The sequence below is a fragment of the Ptychodera flava genome, chromosome 7, assembly GCF_041260155.1.
Source record: "Ptychodera flava strain L36383 chromosome 7, AS_Pfla_20210202, whole genome shotgun sequence".
NCBI classification, from domain to species: Eukaryota; Metazoa; Hemichordata; class Enteropneusta; family Ptychoderidae; genus Ptychodera; species Ptychodera flava.
The window spans coordinates 23,352,634-23,364,454 of record NC_091934.1 but is presented as its reverse complement, the minus strand read 5'-3'; the positions used below and the strand labels follow the sequence as shown (position 1 = coordinate 23,364,454).

General features: G+C 42.7%; 1 protein-coding gene across 1 annotated transcript in view; it reads left to right on the top strand.

Moving 5' to 3' along the window:
• Window positions 1-11,821, top strand: part of LOC139136380 (pneumococcal serine-rich repeat protein-like) — a 31,070-nt gene that overhangs the window by 10,795 nt on the left and 8,454 nt on the right. The window contains exons 13-15 of the mRNA XM_070704105.1: window positions 99-533; window positions 596-2,258; window positions 2,372-10,987. Coding sequence (XP_070560206.1) covers window positions 99-533; window positions 596-2,258; window positions 2,372-10,987 — 10,714 coding nt within the window. The remainder of the gene's footprint in view (window positions 1-98; window positions 534-595; window positions 2,259-2,371; window positions 10,988-11,821) is intronic.

Genomic DNA, 11,821 nt, shown 5'->3' with positions numbered 1-11,821 from the left:
CGCAAGCAGAAACAACAACAACTTTAACAACTACTGTTTCTGAATCAACGCAGGCAACAACTCAAGGGCTGACTTCCACCCCTATTCAAACAACACAGCCTGAAACAAGTACTGATGAAGCCACAACAAGCGCAGCTGCCACAACTACCGCCCCAACATCAAGCCAAAGTACACAGTCTGAAACAACAACTTCAGCAACAACTAGTGTTGAAACTGCTCAAGACACCACTCTGGCAACTACTATTCAAACAACTCAGCCACTCACAACAACTCAAGAGGTAACAACCAGTGCAGCTGCAACAACTGCTGCCCAAACTTCAAGCGAGAGTAGCACAGCTGAAACAACAATGTCAACAACAACTGTTGCTCCAACAACACAGGCAACAACTCAAGCAGCTACTTCAAGCTCTCTTCCAACAACACAGCCTGAAACAACTACTGATGAAGCCACAAGCACTGCAGCTGCAACAAGTGCTGCCCCAACATCAAGCCAAAGTACGCAAGCAGAAACAATAACAACTTTAACAACTACTGTTTTGAATCAATGCAGGCAACAACTCAAGGGCTGACTTCCACCCTTATTCAAACAACACAGCCTGAAACAAGTACTGATGAAGCCACAACAAGCGCAGCTGCCACAACTACCGCCCCAACATCAAGCCAAAGTACACAGTCTGAAACAACAACTTCAGCAACAACTAGTGTTGAAACTACTCAAGACACCACTCTGGCAACTACTATTCAAACAACTCAGCCACTCACAACAACTCAAGAGGTAACAACCAGTGCAGCTGCAACAACTGCTGCCCAAACTTCAAGCGAGAGTAGCACAGCTGAAACATCAATGTCAACAACTACTGTTGCTCCAACAACACAGGCAACAACTCAAGCAGCTACTTCAAGCTCTCTTCCAACAACACAGCCTGAAACAACTACTGATGAAGCAATAAGCACTGCAGCTGCAACAAGTGCTGCCCCAACATCAAGCCAAAGTACGCAAGCAGAAACAACAACAACTTTAACAACTACTGTTTCTGAATCAACGCAGGCAACAACTCAAGGGCTGACTTCCACCCCTATTCAAACAACACAGCCTGAAACAAGTACTGATGAAGCCACAACAAGCGCAGCTGCCACAACTACCGCCCCAACATCAAGCCAAAGTACACAGTCTGAAACAACAACTTCAGCAACAACTAGTGTTGAAACTACTCAAGACACCACTCTCGCAACTACTATTCAAACAACTCAGCCATTCACAACAACTCAAGAGGTAACAACCAGTGCAGCTGCAACAACTGCTGCCCAAACTTCAAGCGAGAGTAGCACAGCTGAAACAACAATGTCAACAACTACTGTTGCTCCAACAACACAGGCAACAACTCAAGCAGCTACTTCAAGCTCTCTTCCAACAACACAGCCTGAAACAACTACTGATGAAGCCACAAGCACTGCAGCTGCAACAAGTGCTGCCCCAACATCAAGCCAAAGTACACAAGCAGAAACAACAACTTTAACAACTACTGTTTCTGAATCAACGCAGGCAACAACTCAAGGGCTGTCTTCCACCCTTATTCAAACAACACAGCCTGAAACAAGTAAAAATGAAGCCACAACAAGCGCAGCTGCCACAACTACCGCCCCAACATCAAGCCAAAGTACACAGTCTGAAACAACAACTTCAACAACAACTAATGTTGAAACTACTCAAGACACCACTCTGGCAACTACTATTCAAACACAGAAACTCGTTACAGCTCAAGAGGAAACACCCAGTGCAGCTGCAACAACTGCTGCCCAAACTTCAAGCGAGAGTAGCACAGCTGAAACAACAATGTCAACAACTACTGTTGCTCCAACAACACAGGCAACAACTCAAGCAGCTACTTCAAGCTCTCTTCCAACAACACAGCCTGAAACAACTACTGATGAAGCAATAAGCACTACAGCTACAACAAGTGCTGCCTCAACATTAAGCCAAAGTACACAAGCAGAAACAACAACTTTAACAACTACTGTTTCTGAATCAACGCAGCCAACAACTCAAGGGCTGACTTCCACCCCTATTCAAACAACACAGCCTGAAACAACTACTGATGAAGCCACAACAAGCGCAGCTGCCACAACTACCACCCCAACATCAAGCCAAAGTACGCAAGCAGAAACAACAACTTTAACAACTACTGTTTCTGAATCAACGCAGGCAACAACTCAAGGGCTGTCTTCCACCCTTATTCAAACAACACAGCCTGAAACAAGTAAGATGAAGCCACAACAAGTGCAGCTGCCACAACTACCGCCCCAACATCAAGCCAAAGTACACAGTTTGACACAACAACTTCAGTAACAACTATTGTTGAAACTACTCAAGACACCACTCTGGCAACTACTATTCAAACGACTCAGCCACTCACAACAAATCAAGAGGTAACAACCGGTGCAGCTGCAACAACTGCTGCCCAAACTTCAAGCGAGAGTAGCACAGCTGAAACAACAATGTCAACAACTACTGTTGCTCCAACAACACAGGCAACAACTCAAGCAGCTACTTCAAGCTCTCTTCCAACAACACAGCCTGAAACAACTACTGATGAAGCAATAAGCACTACAGCTACAACAAGTGCTGCCTCAACATTAAGCCAAAGTACACAAGCAGAAACAACAACTTTAACAACTACTGTTTCTGAATCAACGCAGGCAACAACTCAAGGGCTGACTTTCACCCCTATTCAAACAACACAGCCTGAAACAACTACTGATGAAGCCACAACAAGCGCAGCTGCCACAACTACCACCCCAACATCAAGCCAAAGTACGCAAGCAGAAACAACAACTTTAACAACTACTGTTTCTGAATCAACGCAGGCAACAACTCAAGGGCTGTCTTCCACCCTTATTCAAACAACACAGCCTGAAACAAGTAAAGATGAAGCCACAACAAGTGCAGCTGCCACAACTACCGCCCCAACATCAAGCCAAAATACACAGTCTGAAACAACAACTTCAGCAACAACTAGTGTTGAAACTACTCAAGACACCACTCTGGCAACTACTATTCAAACAACTCAGCCACTCACAACAACTCAAGAGGTAACAACCAGTGCAGCTGCAACAACTGCTGCCCAAACTTCAAGCGAGAGTAGCACAGCTGAAACAACAATGTCAACAACTACTGTTGCTCCAACAACACAGGCAACAACTCAAGCAGCTACTTCGAGCTCTCTTCCAACAACACAGCCTGAAACAACTACTGATGAAGCAATAAGCACTACAGCTACAACAAGTGCTGCCTCAACATTAAGCCAAAGTACACAAGCAGAAACAACAACTTTAACAACTACTGTTTCTGAATCAACGCAGGCAACAACTCAAGGGCTGACTTTCACCCCTATTCAAACAACACAGCCTGAAACAACTACTGATGAAGCCACAACAAGCGCAGCTGCCACAACTACCACCCCAACATCAAGCCAAAGTACGCAAGCAGAAACAACAACTTTAACAACTACTGTTTCTGAATCAACGCAGGCAACAACTCAAGGGCTGTCTTCCACCCTTATTCAAACAACACAGCCTGAAACAAGTAAAGATGAAGCCACAACAAGTGCAGCTGCCACAACTACCGCCCCAACATCAAGCAAAAGTACACAGTTTGACACAACAACTTCAGTAACAACTAGTGTTGAAACTACTCAAGACACCACTCTGGCAACTACTATTCAAACGACTCAGCCACTCACAACAAATCAAGAGGTAACAACCGGTGCAGCTGCAACAACTGCTGCCCAAACTTCAAGCGAGAGTAGCACAGCTGAAACAACAATGTCAACAACTACTGTTGCTCCAACAACACAGGCAACAACTCAAGCAGCTACTTCAAGCTCTCTTCCAACAACACAGCCTGAAACAACTACTGATGAAGCAATAAGCACTACAGCTACAACAAGTGCTGCCTCAACATTAAGCCAAAGTACACAAGCAGAAACAACAACTTTAACAACTACTGTTTCTGAATCAACGCAGGCAACAACTCAAGGGCTGACTTTCACCCCTATTCAAACAACACAGCCTGAAACAACTACTGATGAAGCCACAACAAGCGCAGCTGCCACAACTACCACCCCAACATCAAGCCAAAGTACGCAAGCAGAAACAGCAACTTTAACAACTACTGTTTCTGAATCAACGCAGGCAACAACTCAAGGGCTGTCTTCCACCCTTATTCAAACAACACAGCCTGAAACAAGTAAAGATGAAGCCACAACAAGTGCAGCTGCCACAACTACCGCCCCAACATCAAGCCAAAATACACAGTCTGAAACAACAACTTCAGCAACAACTAGTGTTGAAACTACTCAAGACACCACTCTGGCAACTACTATTCAAACAACTCAGCCACTCACAACAACTCAAGAGGTAACAACCAGTGCAGCTGCAACAACTGCTGCCCAAACTTCAAGCGAGAGTAGCACAGCTGAAACAACAATGTCAACAACTACTGTTGCTCCAACAACACAGGCAACAACTCAAGCAGCTACTTCAAGCTCTCTTCCAACAACACAGCCTGAAACAACTACTGATGAAGCCACAAGCACTGCAGCTGCAACAAGTGCTGCCCCAACATCAAGCCAAAGTACGCAAGCAGAAACAACAACAACTTTAACAACTACTGTTTCTGAATCAACGCAGGCAACAACTCAAGGGCTGACTTCCATCCCTATTCAAACAACACAGCCTGAAACAAGTACTGATGAAGCCACAACAAGCGCAGCTGCCACAACTACCGCCCCAACATCAAGCCAAAGTACACAGTCTGAAACAACAACTTCAGCAACAACTAGTGTTGAAACTGCTCAAGACACCACTCTGGCAACTACTATTCAAACAACTCAGCCACTCACAACAACTCAAGAGGTAACAACCAGTGCAGCTGCAACAACTGCTGCCCAAACTTCAAGCGAGAGTAGCACAGCTGAAACAACAATGTCAACAACTACTGTTGCTCCAACAACACAGGCAACAACTCAAGCAGCTACTTCAAGCTCTCTTCCAACAACACAGCCTGAAACAACTACTGATGAAGCCACAACAAGCGCAGCTGCCACAACTACCGCCCCAACATCAAGCCAAAGTACGCAAGCAGAAACAACGACAACTTTAACAACTACTGTTTCTGAATCAACGCAGGCAACAACTCAAGGGCTGACTTCCACCCCTATTCAAACAACACAGCCTGAAACAAGTACTGATGAAGCCACAACAAGCGCAGCTGCCACAACTACCGCCCCAACATCAAGCCAAAGTACACAGTCTGAAACAACAACTTCAGCAACAACTAGTGTTGAAACTACTCAAGACACCACTCTCGCAACTACTATTCAAACAACTCAGCCATTCACAACAACTCAAGAGGTAACAACCAGTGCAGCTGCAACAACTGCTGCCCAAACTTCAAGCGAGAGTAGCACAGCTGAAACAACAATGTCAACAACTACTGTTGCTCCAACAACACAGGCAACAACTCAAGCAGCTACTTCAAGCTCTCTTCCAACAACACAGCCTGAAACAACTACTGATGAAGCCACAAGCACTGCAGCTGCAACAAGTGCTGCCCCAACATCAAGCCAAAGTACACAAGCAGAAACAACAACTTTAACAACTACTGTTTCTGAATCAACGCAGGCAACAACTCAAGGGCTGTCTTCCACCCTTATTCAAACAACACAGCCTGAAACAAGTAAAAATGAAGCCACAACAAGCGCAGCTGCCACAACTACCGCCCCAACATCAAGCCAAATTACACAGTCTGAAACAACAACTTCAACAACAACTAATGTTGAAACTACTCAAGACACCACTCTGGCAACTACTATTCAAACACAGAAACTCGTTACAGCTCAAGAGGAAACAACCAGTGCAGCTGCAACAACTGCTGCCCAAACTTCAAGCGAGAGTAGCACAGCTGAAACTACAATGTCAACAACTACTGTTGCTCCAACAACACAGGCAACAACTCAAGCAGCTACTTCAAGCTCTCTTCCGTCAACACAGCCTGAAACAACTACTGATTTAGTTTCAAGCACTGCAGCTTCAACAACTGCTGGCAAAACTTCAAGCGAGAGTCACACAGCTGAAACAACAATTTCAACAACAAATGATGCTCCAACAACACAGGCAACAACTCAAGCAGCTACTTCAAGTTCAAGACCTGGAATAACTACTGACAAATCCACAAGCACTGCAGCTACAACAAGTACTGTTCAAATATCAAGCCAAAGTACACAATCAGAAGAAACAAAATCAACAAGTATTGTATCGCAATCAATGCAGGCAACATCGCAAGTGATGACTTACAACCCTATTCAAACATCACAGCCTGAAACAAGTACCGAGGAAGCCACCTCAAGCTCAGCTGCCACCAGTAACACCCCAACATCAAGCCAAAGCACACAGTCCGAAACAACAACTTCAGCAATAAGTAGTGTTGAAACTACTCGAGACACCACTCTGGCAACTGCTATTCAAACACAGCCACTCGTTACAGCTCAAGAGGTAACAGCCAGTGCAGATGCAACAACTGCTGCCCAAACGTCAAGTGAGATTAAAACAAGTGCTGGCATTTCAACCTCTAGTCAGAAAACAATGCCCGAAACAACTGTTGACAATGGCGTATCTGCCACTACTGCAACTAGTGCTATACTACAATCGAGCAAACTTACACAATCGAAAGTGACAACGTCTGCAACACCTACTTTTGTAACAAGTCGTGATACAAGCAAGACCAGCATTTCAACCTCAATTCACAAGACCTTCCCTGAAACAACTACTGAGGATAAACACTTAACTACCACAGCTTCTACAACTACCATACCAAAATCAATCAAGATTACACAGGCTGAAACTACGTCGTCTTCAACAACTACAAATGTAACACCTCACGACACTAGTAAGGCTGGCATTTCTACCTCTAGTCAGAAGACATTGCCAGAAACAACTGTTGACAAAGGTATAACTGCCACAACCGCAACAAGTACAATACTACAATCTAGCAAAATTACACAGCCTAAAGTGACAACGTCTGTAACACCTACTTTTGTAACAAGTCATGATTCCACTAAGGCTAGCGCTTCATCCTCTATTCAGGAAACATCAACTGCAACATCTGCCGATAAAGACATAACATCAACAGCTGCTACAACTGAATTACCCACGTCTAGCAAGATTACACAGGCTAAAGTGACATCTGCAATACCTACTTTTGTAACAAGTCATGATACAAGCCAGACGAGTATTTCAACCTCCATTCACAAGACATACTCTGAAACAACAACTGGGGATAAACACTTAACTACCGCAGCTTCTACAACTACCATACCAAAATCAAGCAAGATTACACAGGCAGAAGCTACAACGTCTGAAACAACTACCAAAGTAATACCTCATGACACCAGTAAGGCTGTCACTTCAACCTCTAGTCAGAAGACATTGCCAGAAACAACTGTTGACAAAGGCGTAACTGCCACAACTGCAACAAGTACCATAATACAATCAAGCAAATTTACAGAGCCTAAAGTGACAAAGTCTGCAACACCTACTTTTGTTACAAGTCACGATTCGAGTCAGGCTAGCACTTCAACCTCCATTCAGGATACATCACCGGAAACCACTGGTGATAAAGACATAACATCACCAGCTGCTACAACTGCATTACCAATGCAGAGCAAGATTACACAGGCTAAAGTGACATCTGCAACACCTACTTTTGTAACTAGTCATGATACAAGCCAGACCAGCATTTCAACCTCCATTCACAAGACCTTCCCTGAAACAACTGCTGATAAACACTCATCTACTACAGTGTCTATAACTACCATATCAAAATTAAGCAAGATTACTCAGGCGGAAGCTACAATATCTGCAACAACTACCAATGTAACACCTCACGACACTAGTGAGGCTGTCATTTCAACCTCTAGTCAGAAGACATTGCCAGAAACAACTGTTGACAAAGGCGTAACTGCCACAACTGCAACAAGTACCATAATACAATCAAGCAAATTTACAGAGCCTAAAGTGACAAAGTCTGCAACACCTACTTTTGTTACAAGTCACGATTCCAGTAAGGCTAGCACTTCAACCTTGATTCAGGAAACATCACCTGCAACAACTGGTGATATAGACATAACATCAACAGCTGCTACAACCGCATTACCAATGCAGAGCAAGATTACACAGGCTAAAGTGACATCTGAAATACCTACATTTGTAACAAGTCATGATACAAGCAAGACCAGCATTACAACCTCAATTCACAAGACATACCCTGAAACAACTACTGAGGATAAACACTTAACTACCACAGCTTCTACAACTACCATACCAAAATCAAGTAAGATTACACAGGCTGAAACTACAACGTCTGAAACAACTACCAAAGTAATACCTCATGACACCAGTAAGGCTGGCATTTCTACCTCTAGTCAGAAGACATTGCCAGAAACAACTGTTGACAAAGGCATTACTGCCACAACTGCAACAAGTACCATACTACAAACAAGTAAAATTACTCAGCCTAAAGTGACATCGTCTGCAACACCTACTTTTGTAACAAGTCATGATTCTAGTAGGGCTAGTGCTTCAACCTCTATTCAGGAGACATCACCTGCAACAACTGGGGATAAATACATAACATCAATAGCTGATACAACTGAATTACCCACGTCAAGCAAGATTACACAGGCTAAGGTGACATCTGAAAGACCTACTTTTGTAACAAGTCATGATACAAGTCAGACGAGTATTTCAACCTCCATTCACAAGACATACTCTGAAACAACAACTGGGGATAAACACTTAACTACCGCAGCTTCTACAACTACCATACCAAAATCAAGCAAGATTACACAGGCAGAAACTACAACGTCTGAAACAACTACCAAAGTAATACCTCATGACACCAGTAAGGCTGTCACTTCAACCTCTAGTCAGAAGACATTGCCAGAAACAACTGTTGACAAAGGCGTAACTGCCACAACTGCAACAAGTACCATAATACAATCAAGCAAATTTACAGAGCCTAAAGTGACAAAGTCTGCAACACCTACTTTTGTTACAAGTCACAATTCGAGTCAGGCTAGCACTTCAACCTCCATTCAGGATACATCACCGGAAACCACTGGTGATAAAGACATAACATCACCAGCTGCTACAACTGCATTACCAATGCAGAGCAAGATTACACAGGCTAAAGTGACATCTGCAACACCTACTTTTGTAACTAGTCATGATACAAGCCAGACCAGCATTTCAACCTCCATTCACAAGACCTTCCCTGAAACAACTGCTGATAAACACTCATCTACTACAGTGTCTATAACTACCATATCAAAATTAAGCAAGATTACTCAGGCGGAAGCTACAATATCTGCAACAACTACCAATGTAACACCTCACGACACTAGTGAGGCTGTCATTTCAACCTCTAGTCAGAAGACATTGCCAGAAACAACTGTTGACAAAGGCGTAACTGCCACAACTGCAACAAGTACCATAATACAATCAAGCAAATTTACAGAGCCTAAAGTGACAAAATCTGCAACACCTACTTTTGTTACAAGTCACGATTCCAGTAAGGCTAGCACTTCAACCTTGATTCAGGAAACATCACCTGCAACAACTGGTGATATAGACATAACATCAACAGCTGCTACAACTGCATTACCAATGCAGAGCAAGATTACACAGGCTAAAGTGACATCTGAAATACCTACTTTTGTAACAAGTCATGATACAAGCAAGACCAGCATTACAACCTCAATTCACAAGACATACCCTGAAACAACTACTGAGGATAAACACTTAACTACTACAGCTTCTACAACTACCATACCAAAATCAAGTAAGATTACACAGGCTGAAACTACAACGTCTGAAACAACTACCAAAGTAATACCTCATGACACCAGTAAGGCTGGCATTTCTACCTCTAGTCAGAAGACATTGCCAGAAACAACTGTTGACAAAGGCATTACTGCCACAACTGCAACAAGTACCATACTACAAACAAGTAAAATTACTCAGCCTAAAGTGACATCGTCTGCAACACCTACTTTTGTAACAAGTCATGATTCTAGTAGGGCTAGTGCTTCAACCTCTATTCAGGAGACATCACCTGCAACAACTGGGGATAAATACATAACATCAATAGCTGATACAACTGAATTACCCACGTCAAGCAAGATTACACAGGCTAAGGTGACATCTGAAATACCTACTTTTGTAACAAGTCATGATACAAGTCAGACGAGTATTTCAACCTCCATTCACAAGACATACCCTGAAACAACTACTCGTGATAAACACTTAACAACCACAGCTTCTACAACTACCATACCAAAATCAAGTAAGATTACACAGGCTGAAACTACAACGTCTGAAACAACTACCAAAGTAGTACCTCATGACACTAGTAAGGCTGGCATTTCTACCTCTAGTCAGAAGACATTGCCAGAAACAACTGTTGACAAAAGCATAACTGCCACAACTGCAACAAGTACCATTCTACAATCGAGCAAAATTACACAGCCTAAAGTGACAACGTCTGCAACACCTACTTTTGTTACAAGTCACGATTCGAGTCAGGCTAGCACTTCAACCTCCATTCAGGATACATCACCTGAAACAACTGCTGATAAAGACATAACATCGACATCTGCTACAACTACAGTACCGAAGTCGAGCAAAATTACACAGCCTAAAGTGACAACGTCTGCAACACCTACTTCTGTTACGAGTCATGGTAGGAGCATGGCTAGCACTCCAATCTCCAGTCAGAAGACATTGTCCAGAACAACTGATCAAAGAGACATATCTACCACAGTTGCCACAACAACCATACCAAAATCGAGCAAGATTACCAAAAGTAAAGTTACAACACCAGCAACGTCTGAAGCTAGAAGATCTATAGCTACAACTAACACTGTTTCAGGTACAGTACTGTAAAGAAACGAATTGTGCCTGCTCCCAGTGAGATCCAAGCAAAAATGCTGTTTAATTTTTATCTGTTACAGCACTTCTGTCAGATGGAAATACATTGGCACAACTTGTCTCTTGACCGTAAAAAATTGTCGGTATCTTATGCAGAGTCATTTGAAATTACTCCATCTGCGCCTTTGACAACAGGGATTCAATTTAGAAGATGAATTGCTAACCCTAAAGACATTGAAATTTATTGGAAAGAAATTTCTAAATAATTTGATGCAAATCTTACGTTATCTGGGATTTACATTTCCGAGTAGCTTCTAAGATTATTGTTTTCTTCAAAGTGAAAAACAAATTGCTAACAAATGCTATTTGCAGTATCATCGCTTGTCACTACTATTGTTGTAGGTGTATATGTAACTTTTTGGCGGACTGCATCTATAAGCTCTATTGTATGATTTCAATCAACATTATTAATGATTGTATTATGGTATCGTCCATGAACTGTAATTGTATTCACGTTCAGAGTCATATTATCAATAACTCACAGAGAATGAAAAGACTGGTGCAACTATATCCACCTACTTTCCATTATCTTAATAATGCTTTGTATTCTGCTTTTAATGCTTTGATGGAAGCAGAGATTTTGATATGTTTATTTTACCCTGCCAGAAGTCTCACCCAAATGATGACAAAAACTGAACAAGTATATTCATAACCTTTTGCAAAGTGTCAGTTACTTTGAAAAGAGAAATTATGAGAAAGTCTGCGATACTTTAGGCCCTGGTAAATCAGGCCTGTCACGGGTGACCTATCGGTGCAGTCAATTACATACTGTATG